The sequence below is a fragment of the Propithecus coquereli genome, unplaced genomic scaffold (assembly GCF_000956105.1).
Source record: "Propithecus coquereli isolate 6110/MARCELLA unplaced genomic scaffold, Pcoq_1.0 Scaffold386, whole genome shotgun sequence".
Taxonomy (NCBI): domain Eukaryota; kingdom Metazoa; phylum Chordata; class Mammalia; order Primates; family Indriidae; genus Propithecus; species Propithecus coquereli.
This window is the reverse complement of record NW_012149574.1, coordinates 2,318,714-2,334,130: the sequence shown is the minus strand read 5'-3', so window position 1 is coordinate 2,334,130 and position 15,417 is coordinate 2,318,714. Positions and strand designations below refer to the sequence as shown.

At 36.0% G+C, this 15,417-nt stretch overlaps 1 protein-coding gene across 1 annotated transcript in view; it reads right to left on the bottom strand.

Annotated features, from left to right (window-relative positions):
* SLC9C1 (solute carrier family 9, subfamily C (Na+-transporting carboxylic acid decarboxylase), member 1) overlaps positions 1-14,133 on the bottom strand; it is an 88,395-nt gene extending 74,262 nt beyond the window's left edge. The window contains exons 1-6 of the mRNA XM_012652224.1: positions 13,983-14,133; positions 12,724-12,824; positions 10,609-10,737; positions 9,549-9,714; positions 5,996-6,124; positions 808-973 (exon numbers count right to left, since the gene is read on the bottom strand). Of these exons, the coding sequence (XP_012507678.1) occupies positions 808-973; positions 5,996-6,124; positions 9,549-9,714; positions 10,609-10,737; positions 12,724-12,824; positions 13,983-14,133 (842 nt within the window). The remainder of the gene's footprint in view (positions 1-807; positions 974-5,995; positions 6,125-9,548; positions 9,715-10,608; positions 10,738-12,723; positions 12,825-13,982) is intronic.
* Positions 14,134-15,417: the final 1,284 nt, after the last annotated feature.

Below are 15,417 nucleotides of genomic sequence, written 5' to 3'. Positions count from 1 at the left end.
ACTAAGATGATGGACCCTAAGGTTAAGGAAACAAAGTTACCTACAGGTCGAGGGTTCAAGTCCTGGCTGCCAGAGCAAATTTCTGAATTCCTAAGACTATAAGAAAAACCACACCTTTGCTAAACTCCCTAACAGTGGGAGCTTTCAGACTGATTTACAGCCACAACAGAGGTGGCCTTTCAAACATTCTTTTCTGAAAAGCTATTGCAGATCTTAAACCAGTTTCAGCCAGCTTATAGAGGTTGCACACAACTGTCTTTGTGTCCTATAGTTCACATTTTGATGTAAAGAGTCAAATCCCACTTCATTTTAATGTTAAACGCCATCCCAAAGGGAACACGGGATGTATGTTACATACATGTTTATGTAATCTCCATGTGCTCTGCTACCCTCATAAATATGTATAGCCTTTCCACCAAACCTGCTGAATATGTATGCTACTGGCCCTCGAAGGCATAAAATCCAACCTGTCCTTCCCCTCCTCAAAGATAGAGCACCTTCCGTTCATGCTGGAGCCTTTCTCTTCCTGGTTTGCAAGCCAGTATCACCGATAAAGCTCTCCTTTCTACTAGTTAGCCTTCCTGGTGGTCTTTTGGACAACAATAGTATTTGCTTTATATATTTTCGTACATTGTTTTCTGTTGTATAGATAGTCATATCTTTTATCTCTTTTGATAGATTATTTTAAGAAAAATATTCCTTCTAGGTCAGTTGAATGTTTTTAGTAACTTTTGCCTTGTATGTATTTTCCCATATTTTTATTTTGAATTTTTCTATGTCATTTACTTTTAGAAATAAGCCTTTCACTTACAAATATAAAAGATGAAGTACAGCATTGAAAAGATGAAACTTATGTGATTGACATCACGATCAAAAATATTTGACATCCACAACTGGATTAGTTTTGCACTCAGAATTCCAAAGAAGAAACTTGCTATAAAATATGACCAAATTGCACCGATGACATCATGAGCTACGAGAGAGTAGAGTAAACAAGAAATAGTTAGTAGAACTTACTTGCCCTTGATTTTTTTTTTTTTTTTTTGAGACACAGTCTCACTGTGTTGCCCGGGCTAGAGTGCCGTGGCGTCATCCTAGCTCACAGCAACCTCAAACTCCTGGGCTCAAGCGATCCTCCTGCCTCAGCCTCCCGAGTAGCTGGGACTACAGGCATGCGCCACCATGCCTGGCTAATTTTTTCTATATATTTTTAGTTGTCTGATTAATTTCTTTCTATTTTTAGTAGAGACGGGGTCTCGCTCTTGCTCAGGCTGGTCTCGAACTCCTGAGCTCAAACAATCCGCCCGCCTCGGCCTCCCAGAGAGCTAGGATTACAGGTGTGAGCCACCGCGCCTGGCCCTTGCCCTTGATTTTAAGTGACACTCTAGATCAACTTTTCTTTTGGTCATTTTCTTTAAAATTAGCTCATTGCTACAATGAATAGGGGAGTGCAGACATCCCTCTGACATACTGATTTTGATTCCTTCTACTCAGAAGTGGGATTACTTGATTGTATGGTAATTCTATTTTTAGTTTTTTGAGGAACTTCCATACCATTTTCAATAATGGCTATGCTAATTTCCATTTCCACCAACAATGAAATTTCCTCTTCTCTGCATCCTCACTAACAGTTGTTATGTTTTATCTTTTGAATAAGAGCCATTTTAAACACGTGTGAGGTGATATCTCATTGCGGTTTTAATTTGCATTTCTGAAATGATTAGTTATGCCTAGCATTTTTTCACATACCCATTGGCCCTCTGTATGTCTGCTTTTCAGAAATGTCTGTTCAGGTCCTTTGCCCATTTTTGAATCATGTTTTTTGTTTCCAACATATGGAATCAACCTAAGTGTCCACCAGTGAGTGAATGGATAAAGAAAATGTGGTATATATACATAATTTAACACCATTCAGCCTTATAAAAGAGGGCTGAATAATCATTTGTAGCAACATGAATGAACCTAGAGGACATTATACTAGGAGAAATAATCCAGGCACAGAAAGAATAATACCACATGATCTCACTTATATGTAGAATCTGAAAAAGTTGAACTTGCAGAAGTAGAGAGTAGAATAATTATTACCTGAGGCTGAGGGTGGTGGAGAGGGAGGCAATGGAGAATTGTTGGTTATTGGTTACAAAGTTTCAGATAGACAAGAGGAATCAGTTTTGAGATATATTCCATAGTAGAGTGACTGTTGTCAATAATAATGTATTAATATTTCAAAATAAATACCAATGTTTTTTTAAGAGAGGAGATTTCAAGTGTCTCACCATAAAAAATTACAGTTTAGTGAGGTGATATTTTCATTAGCTTGATTTAATCATTCTACATCGTATATTTACATAAAAACATCACATTATACCCCATAAATGTATACAATTATGATTTGTCAATTAAAAATAATATTAATAAAAAATAGCTTATCTTTGGGGTAGATGTACAGTATTTTCTTATTTTTAAGTTGAAAGAGTTTCTTTTTGCTTTTTTTATCTTGCGTGCTGCCCAGGCTGGAGAGCTATTCACAGGCACAATCATAGGGCACTACTGTTCTGAACTCCTGGGCTAAAGCAGTCCTCCTGCCTCAGCCTCCCCAGTAGGTGGGAGTACAGGCCTGTGCCACTGCTCCTGGCTAGGGTTTGAAAAATTTGGTTACTTTGGTTTATGAGCTTCTTTCAGGCTCCATTAAGGAATATATATTTACTCAGCGCCTACTGTGTGTCAAACATGTAATAAATTTTAGAGAGACATGAATGAACAAGAAGTAGGAAGTCCATAAACTCATGAAACTTATACTCTAGACCAAATGTAATACATACAGGAAATATGGAAAAAGGCATGCCTTCAGGTCCCATCTGAGTGAATCTCCTATATTATTGACCTGACAAACTGAATTATTGCTTCCTTGTTGTTGAGTATTTCATTTATTTTAACTTTGCCCCCTGATAAACAATGCTGCAGTGTATATTTTTGTATATAAGTTTTTTTGTTCTTCTCTATTACTTCCTTGGGTCCCAAAAGTGAAATCACTACACCAAAAGATAGTTGCTCCTTTGTTGTTGATATTTTTATATTTTGCCTAATTGTTTTCCACAAAACAATGTTACGATGCCCTTCCCAGGAAAACAGGGAGGCTGAGTTCATGGTAGACTCAGTTGCTGGAACCAGGCATGGCTCTAAGCCTCATGAGTTCTAGGCTTGGAGCTGGCCTTGGCAATAATTTTGGGAGTGCAGCATCTCCTGTCACTGAAATGTAGGATGGAGGCCAACTCTGGTTTCAGAAGCATACAGGAATTTGGAGTTAAAAGACCACAATTTGAAAGCTGTTTTCTCCTTTAAGAAGGGAAAATATCTCTTAATAAGTAATATAGTTTGCCAACTAGATTTGTTAAGCTGAGAAAAGTCTCAAAGCAAATTCCTTATTACTTATACAGTTCTTAAATTCCTAGCACCTAAGTTGGAAAGGGTAAGAACTCTGAAAACAATGACTCTTCTTAATTTTTTCCTATTATGAAATATGTGCTAACTTCAAAGATTAGTAACACTGTTTAAATAATTACAGAAGTTATAAAAACAATGGTTACTATGAAAATTATTGATTCATAATTGTGTCAGTTGATGTAAATGAAATATAAATGCAATACCAGTAAAGCTTATCAAACATCTTTATTTCTTAAGGGAAATTTTTCTTTCAAAGCCATTAAAAGTTCAGAGAAAGTCCTAATGACTAAGAAAATAAGTTCATTACTCTCTTTCTCCTACAGCAGAGTTTTCATTATTGAAGTGATTAATATTATTTTAATAGTGAATATTTACAGTTTTTATCCCGGTGAAACATAAAAAATAACATAAAGTTCTATCCATTGATTATTATCAAAATTACAAGACAGGCTCTATGAAAACAAGGGAACTTTGTCTATTGTGTTTGTGGGTGAATAGGTTCTAGAATAGGAACTATTACATAGTGCATATTAATAAATAATTATTGAATCAATGACTCAGTATCTTTTCCCCCTTTTTCATTTTCTGCCCCCCCAACCACCCCACAGTAAGTATCAAGAAAGTTCTCTTGATTAGACTGGAGATGTCATTTCTGATCCAAGTTTCCCTGAAATTCTGTCATCATATATAATATCTTGAATGAAATCTGGTAGAATATGGACCAGGTTTAGTAGTTGGACTTGGATTTTCCCAACTGGCATGCATGACTGTACTATTTTGTGCTTTTCAGTTCAGTTTCCCCAAAGGTGGCCCTTGAGTTTTTAAGATGCTTCTGAGTACAGATATTTCTTTCTCGCCCACCTTAGTTATCTTCAGGAAGGTTATGTCTACAGGAAGTTTTATGGTGAAAAGTCCCTGAGTGCTTTATTGGGTCACCTCCATTTGTACTCTGGATGTTGGTAGAGTTTGTGTGTGTGGTTATTTGGCTTTCTCACACATCACAGTTGGCAAATTTGAAATACTTAAAGACAATGTATCTTTCTGTGCTAAACTGGGGTTCAAGGTTCACCGCAGATGTTCCAAGCTTCCATGGCCTGGGTAAACTAACACTGGATACAGAGCTCCATCAGTTTGTTGCTCACAAGTCTCAAAGGCTAAAAGCAAGTACTTCGTATGCCCAACTAGGGTAATGGTCCACCACCGGGACTAGTTCCTTGAGGAACAGGTGGGGGCAGGGGGAGGTTCCCAGGATGGAGCTTCTTGGGAAAGAATAGTCTTCACTGAATTTTAGGATAAGCCAGGAATAGGTAAGAGTAGAGGTAAACAGGGTCCCTGGGTGGTCAACAATGAAGCCCTCTCCAGGGATAGAAAAAAAAAAATTACAGCTCAAACCTCTTATTCTTGAGTGGTTAAAGATAATTTGGGATAGTCTTCATTGCTGGGGAGAATGAGTAGTAGAAGAATTCCACTGTGGATTATTTGGTATCATACAGACCCCGTGGTGGACTAGAATAAGGTCTGGAGCTAACTCCTAAACATTTTTTTCCCAAGGGAATGGGCGTAGTGGTGGACTGAGACAATGCCGCAGAAGGCCTTAGAGCACAGACAGCCGGTGAGTGGAATAGTATGTCATCGATTTCTCAAGAAGACTGTAAATCATTGCTTTTCCCAACTAATGCAAATACACCATGAGAAAAATGGTAAATAAACACATAAATTATAAGTAATATCATGAAAATATCTTGATTTCATGGACACCCTGAAAGAGTCCTGTGGATCCTCTTCCTCTACTACCAAAGGATTCAGAGACTACACATTGGGAATGACTTTTCTAGGAGCAAGATATGGAGTTTTGACCAGGGAGGAGCACATAAGATGCTTCTGGGGCTGCTGGTAACACTAAATTTCTTGCCTGAGTGATAACTACATAGCTGTATACTTTATAATCATTATTATAATGTACGTATATTGTTTATTTTATACACATACACAAGGAAAAAAAATATTAAGGTTCAGGGCCATCTGAAAGTTGTAAATGAAAGAGCTCACATGCACCTTTCAATTCCTCTGCTTACAAGCACTGCTCCCTGGCCCTATAGATGGCCACATAACCCACACTTCCTGCCCGAGTTTATAGCTTTCTATGTGGCCTGCATGGGAGACAGATAGTCCCAGGGCAAAGGACAGAGAGGCTGCCTCCTCTCATTACTCATGGGTGCACTACCTGGCTTGTTTTCTAAGCTCAACTTCAGCACATAAAAGAAATCGCTAATCCTGATTGTCCAGCATTCTGGCTCAGCCCAGGTCTGTGGAATGGTGCTTCCATAACCATTTTCATGAAGAGTCTCAACCCAGCCTCACAACAAAACCATAGCTAACATTAAATAAGGAACACGTGATAGTACTTTGTAAAGGGTAAGTCACTATACCAACACTCGCTACAGTATTCCTACAAGTATAATTTATGGTAAGATATTACAAATTTATGTTAGCTTTTAGAGAACACAGGATTCTGATTTTTAAAAAATTAAGAAGAAAAACAGGTCTTTACCTAAGGTATGGTTCATCTTGCTTTGTCTTTTTTTGTTAATATCCATGATACCACTAAACGTCGTTAATGAAGTAACAGAGGTCATCAGACTTTCTCCAATAATTAAACTGGAGAGGCTTCTAGAAAGACCTATGTATGTTGAGAGGGGAAAGATGTTTTTTAAAGTGAGAAAAACATTAAATACTAAATATTAAATAATAACATTTTATTAGCAAATAGAAGGATATTCCTAGCTTGGATTTATATCACATAATTTCCCCCACTTACTTAAACTTCAGTCCTGTTTTAAAACTCCCTTTAAGGAAATTTCATTGTGTATGAACTGTAAATTAAATCTAGATCATCAGAATTAGGTACAAAATTAATTGTGGTCCATTATGTTTATGTAAGTGAGATAATTAACTAGACCTCTCAGTCCTTGTTTCAAAGCACAGATAAAAGCGTGAAATTATTTTTTTTAATTCAGTGATTTTGTCTATATAAATACATGCATTATAAATCAGATGTATTTGAGGAAAGACAGAAAACTATGATTGAAGGATAAAGTAAATTCATAGACCAAGGCTTTATAATATGGCATTTAAATGGAGTATTAGGAAATTGTTCAGATAATCTAGCAAGAGTTAGAAATTACCTGACTGTCCCATACAATACATTCCTTTCAATGGTTTTAGAAATCAAACTCCATGAATGGAGAGAATCCTGATATTACCTAGTTCTATATTAATTTTTCTCTATTTATGATGATATTCTAAGTTTAGATGTCCATCAGTTGCCCTTTTCTTCTGCCATTAAATATGCCTATAGTGGCAAAATTATAACTTTGAGCATCTCTAAGTGATTTTCTAAAAGCCAAAGGAGGGAAATGTTATTATATAATAAATTCCTTTTTGTGAACCAACCACTGTGTAACTGTGATCACAGCCTAACTATAATCAGTATGCTGACAGAAGAGAAGAAACGCCAAGGCAGTTTGTTCCTGTGGCGGCTCAATTGCTTCCCGGTCCGGGTCTTCCCTTCTCCTGGTATGCATGTCCATTTCTGTAAGACTTTGCAGGGCTTCTCATCAAGATCTGGTCTGTTTGGTTATGAGGCTTTATGAGAGCAGAAAGATCTCTGCCTCCTCTCTGTTGATCTCCTGTCATCATCATGGCAGCATTCCCTGGCCACCCCACTGGAGAAATGTTAAAGATACATGAAGGAAAGATGGATCTTCCCAGTTGAGGCCAGCCTGGGTCACTTAACCTCCAAATGACCTGTCAGCTGACTATAGATTCATTTGTGAGCCTAGCCAAGATCAGCAGAGTCCTTTTCATATCATCAGAACTGCCAGGCTCATGAGAAAAAATAAGTAAGTGTTGTTTTAAACCATTACATTTAGAGTGTAAGATAACTGATATTGTTATAAAATTATTCCATTTTGGCAAGCGTGAATATTCAGAAATAAATAATAGATACAGGGGATAAGGAAAGTCAAAAGAACATAAAAAACTCAAAACAATGTTAATGTACTCATGTATTCTACTGATAGTCCTGGGCAGATTTTTTTGAGGAGGTGTGTGTGTGTGTGTGTGTGTGTGTGAATGTATAAACACATTTACACAAATTTATAAATATACATATTTATAAATCTTCCTTTGGAAACTCAACAAAAAGGCTGCCGAGAGAAAAATACTTTAAATTTTTTGTGAAAGATGCAAAGTGAAAAGAAAAACAAAATTTCAAAAATGATGGTAAGGTGCCAAAATTTATGAGAATAATCTTGCAAAATACTCCAAATAGATTATTATTATTTAAATTCAACAATAGCAGGCTAGAAAACCAGTGGAATACTGCACTACAAGATTATAAAGTTAAGGGAAGTGTGAAAGTAGCTCTCGGCTATCACAGGAGTCCCTCAAATCTTTTGAGGAGAAAAGCGTTGGCACTGACAATGTCACACAGAGGGAGGAATGTGAGATGAGAGCGTGGGGAGGAAGACAAGAACCCAGGCTAAGGTGATGGATGCTAGCAGTTCCTCCTTCTAAAGCCTCACCCTCTTAATCGCCTTGTCTTGAAGGCTTGGCTTTCTTTCATTCATGTATTTATGCCTCACATGTCTCCCATACTTTATTTCTACGTGCCTCAGATAGTTCTTTCCCATTTAACTGGCCATAAAGTGAAAATAAAATTGAAACGAATATGTGTGTGTGTGCACATGCACGCATGGTTATACAGTGGTTAGTTCACAAAAAGGAATTTATTATATAATATTTCCCTCTTATGGCTTTTAGAAAATCACTTAGAAATGCTCAAAGTTATAATTTTGCCACTATGGGCACATTTAATGACAGAGGAAAAGGACAACTGATAGATGTCTAAATTTAGACTATCCTCTAAGTAGAGAAAAATTAAGATGGAAGTAGGTAATATCAGGATTCTCTCCATTCATGGAGTTTGATTTCTAAAATCATTGAAAGGAATGTATTGTATGGGACAGTCAGGTAATTTCTAACTCTTATTAGATTATCTGAACATTGCCTAATACTCTATTTAGATGCCATGTTATAAAGCCTTGGTCTATGAATTTACTTTATCCTTCAATCATAGTTTTCTGTCTTTCCTCAAATACATTTGATTTATGATGCATGTATTTATATAAGCTAAGTAACTGAATTTTAAAATAACTAATTTCATGTTTTTATGTGTGCTTTGAAACAAGGACTGAGAGGTCTAGTTAATTATCTCACTTACATAAACATAATGGACCACAATTAATTTTGTACCTAATTATGATGATCTAGATTTAGTTTACGGTTTATACACAATTAAATTTTCTTAAAGGAAGTCTTGAAATATGACTGATGTTTAAGTAGGTAGGGGAAATTATGTGATATGAATCCAAGCTAAGAATATCCTTCTATTTGCATGCATGGATGTTCCATATTAATTTTCTATTTTAAAACAATTTTTCTAGTTCTCTTTGTTAAAGAGTGACCAATAAAAAAAATTAGGGTGTTCTTCTTTGTATGAGGCTTTTGTATTTTTTCTTCACTTTTCTAAGTTAAATTGACTGTGTATTTTACTTTAAAATATAGATTTATTACTGTTAAAATAGTATACACTGAAAACAACTACATGATTGGTGATTTTATTGTTTTTGGCTTTTCAGGCTTAATAGTGACAATGACTCCAAAGGGAACTATTTTTAAAATGACATTATCCTAATGACTTTTCAAAGGAAAAGAAAGATTGGGCAACAGAAATCTCACCATTTGTATATGCAATGTTGTAATGCCCTGGAACTGTTCCGTTGGCCCAAGGTAGAAACAGGTATAACATCAAGAGTTCTAACTAATCCCCTGCCCTATTTCACAATTGGACATAATGCTTTTTCTTGGATACTAGGTAAGTCCATCACTGGTGTTTGCTTCTGTCTTAAACATCACCTACAGAATCTCTGCTCAATCCTCAGTCCCCAATCCATCACACCTCACTCCACATAGTGAAAAGCTACCACAAAAAAAAGATCTTAAAACTAAGATAAATTAGTTACAAAATTTGATATACCTACCAAGGTCTCTTATGGCAGTCGCAGTAAGCATGGGATCTGAACTCACAAGGATAGCTGAAAATAATAGCCATGGAGTATCCTTCAAATGTAATTTATTCACAGATGACAGATACCAAAGAATTAAGAAATAATTAATTAAAAGGCCAGGAACTGTAATTAAAAGAATCTGCAAAGAAATTTTACAAAAAAGAAAATCAGATTGTTTTTGTATTCAATTTTAAAAAGCAGATAGTCAGGATTACTGGAGATGTAGAATCACCAACGTGAGTTGGGCTGGCTAGCCCGCCCTGCTCCAGCTGGCACGCCCACTCCAACAGATGCCAGCGACGGCTCGGCAGAGATCAGCTGAAGCAACTCAAACCACTTTTCTATCTCTGCTCCTTTCAATTTCATCTTTTTGTCATTTGTCTGAACTCCACATGTCTGGATTTGGTTTAAAGCATAAACTATTCTAATAGTTTTTCTTCTGATGCAGCTTAGGTAATGGCCTTATATTTACAAATCCGTTTGGATTATTTTGAAAGAAATGTACACCATACTTACCATTTGGAGTGTTTCTTCTCAAGATCTTTCCCTGATATAGTCCAAATTCCATATGATTTTAAAAAGTCATTATAGTTTGTGAATTAGAGTTATAGCTGCCTCTGTGAGTTGTCTTCTCTGGTTTTGTTCTTTTACATATGGATGTAGGAAGCTTTAGAAGGTGGGTATTATTAAAACATGACTTTTCTCAACAATTTCCTTTCACTGGAGCTAATACACTCCATAATAGCTCTCTTATAATCTTTCACAGTTAAAATTATAACTGCTACGAAGTTCTGCCAGTCAGATTTTCAGAATTGCTTTTTTCCTCTGTGATTTGTTTTGGGGGTCTTCAATGTGCTAGACAATTGCTAAGATATGGTTTAATCACTAAAATATGAAGCTGAATTTATTATTCCCATATCCTGTACTTTTGCTGTCTTCTTTGTTTTCTATTTTGGAGCAAAATTTTTAAAACTTTGAATATAGATAGCATGCACTTCATGAGTAAATGATATTATTTAAAAATGCTACTTACTTGCAACAATAACTTTTGGAGTATGTATACATCCATGTCGAATGCAACATTAAAGAAAATTACTGGTGTAAATAGTCTAAAAAATAATTCTGGACTCATCTCTTGTATGGCATCTGCATATCTTTGGATCTAATAATACAAAAATATGTCATTTTCTCATTTATCCATCCCTTTATTAACATAGAATATATGCCAGGTACTCCTATCTTTAGCAACAGAGAAACACAATTTTCGGGTATATTCACACCTAATGGGTGCAGTGTGCACCATCTGGGGGCTGCGCATGCTTGTAGCTCTGACTCAGGCAGCGCAAAGGCAATATATGTAACCTAAACATTTGTACCCCCATAATATTCTGAAATAAAAATAAATAAATAAATAAAAGATACATCACAATGTAGTAAGTGCCGAAGTCTTAACTCTGTTGGATTTTCACAGTTTTCCATCAGATTATTGCCAATTACAGAGAAAAGTTAATGCACATCCCTATGCCCATTTTATTTTATTTTTAAAGAACTGGCATAGAAAGTTCATTGACATGGGTACTAAAGAATATGTAGCAGATTTTCATACATACAAAAGGAAAAAAGAGGTTGCAGGTAGGGTGATTATCATGAAGAAAATCCACAAAGGAGTAAATCAAATCAAATTCTAGAAACTTTATTAATAAAAATAATTTGCCATGTCTTTTACAGAAAATGTGTGTGGAGAAACAGAAGGGATAGAGGCTGGAAAGTTAATGTAATTCATGCAATAACTAACAATGTTTATCATAAGCTATTTAGTTGAAATTTGTAAATCCCATTATGGGCATCCATTCAACATTCATTTATTAAGGAAACACCAAGTACCTACTGTATTAGGTGATATCTTTTCGTTTGGGAGATAATTTGCCGTGGGTTCTCTTGTGTTTCTCCATGTATGAGTGGAGGCACTGACTGCTTTTCTTCCAGCTATCTTTTCATGAGTGTTTGTATGGCTAACAGTCTTGGAAGACAGAGCAAACGTCCTCCGGAGCAAAGGGCAGGCTTACTTTGCTGTCCAGTGTAATAAAGGTAATGTTTCCCTTGGAGGAAGACAGCAAATGAGCTTACTACCCAATATAAAAGATGCGGGTTCTCTAAGCTCAGGTTTCTTCTCCTGTAATGCAGCCCACTGAATGTGTAGATTTCGCCGAGCCCTCTTTGCTTGTCCCTGCGGGACTGGGGTTTAGGAAACAGTCACAAGGAAATGCTCATACTCTGGGAACTGCTGTTGCTGCGAGTAATAAAGTCCCTTGTCTCTGGCCCAGGAGTCCCATGTCTTTTGTCAAGACTAGTTTATTAGGTTGCAAGTAGAGTAAAAATCTTAGACCTTTCACAGTTTTTTAACATAAAGTCTCTCCCTTTGAAGGAGTTGCTGACAAATAGTAAAGTTTATAGAAGCACTTAAAATTGCATTTATGTCAAAATCCTATAATTATAAAACCTGTTTACAACAAGTGAAGCAGTAATTTGTTTCTGGTTCTCACATGAATTCATGTTTTCTATAATGTTTTTAACATCACTGGCTAAATTTGTTTGGAAAAGTCAATTATTTTCAGACAAGTTCTCGTAACTACTCTTATTTACTAGGGCAGACATTGGTAAAGGATGGTCCCTGGGCCAACTCTGCACACTTGGAGAGTGGCTTTCATTCTAATGGAAGCCCTATAAAACATTCTTAACTGAGGCAAGTGATTGGCTCAATATTAGATTCTCTCGCTACTAGAGTCCTGTACCAGTAGCACAAAGTCTCCTTGAGCTCCAATCTCATTAGCCAATTTCTTGGCTAAGCTTTTGAATTCTGTTTAATACTCACTGGCCACTTACACTCTCAGTAGCTATATGTGCACTTGTTCCAAATTGCCTACATAGTTTTAGACCTAGGCTCTGTTTTGAATATGTTTAGCTGGATCTCAGCTTTTTCAGGCCTGACTCTTTTTTCTACACATCTAATCTGATGGATGCCATCCACATTACAAGCATCTATCAACTGGCACAGCAGTGAGGGGATGAGTATTTTTGCAAAATTTTTAAAGCCATCTTTGCATTTATATTATTCTTAGATATAAGACAAAATACTCACTATACACACCTGGTAAGATGTAAAACTTAGTGTTTCAAAACTGCATCCAATGAAAAATAATATCACAGAAAGAGGAACTGGAAAGTCTTTCAAGTGTAGGTTCCAAAATGCTGCAAAAAACATGTTGTTAATGAAAGGCAATGAAATATCACATTTATAGAACTTTAATGTGATATGATTTCTCAATGTTGAGGATAATAAAATACTGCTTTACTAATCATTTTCTATTTTCCTGTAACTGAAACCCTCTCTTACACCTAAATACATGGACTCAGAATCAGTGTAATTGTTAATCCAGGTTCCTTTTTTACTTCTCCTATGATACATCTCATTCTCGTTTTTTTAGAATTTTTACTAAACACTGCTAGCAATCATTGGAACCCTGGAAGCATGTTCTTGGGTTACTATTGGAATATTTAGAGTAGTTTTTGTACACACTAAATCATAGATTCGTTTCTTTAGCAATACTGCAATAAAAGGTTAATAAATAACCTTTAATGAAACTTTCTGGTTAAGGAACAATGAGGAACTAGCTGTATTTTTCTCTTTAAAAAAAAAACTAGTTACCTATTACACATTAAAAATCCCATAACAAATAGTTAGCGTTAACTTTGTTAGCACGGTTATAAAAGTGCAATAAGTAATATCACAGCATTTCCTTCTACTTAATTTTTTTCTGCTTCTTTGTAATGCAATCCCTAATCAGCTCAAAGAAAGTGCAAAAATAAACCCTGTTTTCTTTGTATTTCCATAGTGTTCTTTTCTTCTTAAAAAAGCTAGGCATAACTTATAATTTGGATAAAACCCATGGGATCCTCGGGATACTATGATCTTCTACTTATTTGCTTCAATTATCTGCATCACTTAAATCTAACCCTGACCTATCAAGTAAAAATTTGTAAACACTTTGAACCCAATAAAGATGAAAAATATAGAAATCAGATTCTACATGTCCCTTTTCAGAGGCAGACTATCATTGGATTCATTTGATTGAAAATATTGGGATGACGTTATGAATTTAGTAACAAAATTCTTATTTCCTATTTACTGCTTCTTTCCGTAATTTTATATGGTACATTTATAAGCTATTCTCATAGAATAAACTCAGATAAAGAGAGAGTTAGCCAGGCATGACAGCACATGTCTATAATCCCAGCTACTCAAGAGGCTGAGGCGGGAGGATTGCTTGAGTCCTGGAGTTCAAGACTAGCCTGGACAATTTAGTGAGACCCTTGGCTCAAAACAAAACAAAACAAAGTGACACTTACCTCCAATTATGCAGATCAAAGACAATATGAAAATGATTTCAGGCAGGTCCCCAGGAGTAGTCAAAAAGAAACTCCAAAGCCATTCCACCCCTGAGCCAGGATGTTTGTTACGAAAGGTGAGGTTAGAACTACCCTTGGCATCGGCGTCCATTTTGTTGTTTTTCACAGTGCATCTGAGTCCAACTCTATGTCTGTCTGCAAAACTCAGGTTCAAAGGAATGTAAGATTTGCTTTCCTGATGGCCTTCTAATAATTTTCTTAAAAAGACAAAAAGCCCATATTCTACTTTAATTATTTCTAGTGATATAGTCTGCCAAAATTAGGACTGCCTCTCTCTTCTATCATGCTTTCAACAATGAGATTAAAAAGGCAGAACTCCAAGTGATAGAAACTAGCCAGTGTCACCTTGTGTTCACTTATGATGCCAGGCACTACTCATTTATTATCCACTCTGCATCTGTGCAACTGTTTGAAAGAGGTATTCTTCATCTAACCATTCACACTCACCAATACGATCATTGGGACCACAAGCTAGGGCAGGTTTCTTAGCTCTGGGGACAGACAACTGAGGCGTTTGTCCTCAGCTTATCTCAGCCCTTGGGAGCACGTTCTGGCAGCTATTCCAAAGTGGGAAGTAGAATGGGGGAAGAATATTTGGCTCTCTTTTGTTGCTTTATCCAGACAGAAATTAATAGATTATGATGACATCCAATCACAGCCGCCTTTTATGTCATTTGGGACACTGACAGGTCAGGTTTTCTCTAACTTTTATATATTTACACAGCAACCAAGATTGTAAGAAAAATACTGAAACCAAAAAGACTTACTTAAAACTGGGGAATTGTTAAATATTTTGTCTAATTGTTACTTCTTGGAAAAGGAACAACAAAGGCCTTGATAAGGCTCTGAAGCAATATATGATAGCCAGAGACAGGTAATCGCACCTGCTTCCCATGGAGAGGGAAGTTTTACACTAAAGATCTGAAACTCATGCAGGGAATTCTTATGCTTCTGTCTCTCATACTAGTAGCTTAACATTTTCCAGTGTCTGCTGCTGGCTTCATCTGGCTGCCTTGCTAAGCAATTATGATTCCTATCATAATCTGGCCATTTGTTTTTCAGTTTCTGATATGTGTGTGTGTGTGTGTATATATATATATATATATATGTATATGTTTTCTTATATGTTCTTTTCTGATAAGAAAAACAATATTTTGAGAGAGAAAATTAAATAGTTGAATATATGCTTATTGTGAATACTTCTTTAAATAAACATTTCAAAAGCAGAAAAAAATCACCCACAATCATATCATCTAGTGGCTCTTACATGTTTTATTTACATAGTTGGGCTCATCCTTTTATAATTATACTTTATGCTATTTTCCACTTAATATCACCAGCATCAAAAAGCCTTATAGACACCAGTTACAAAGGC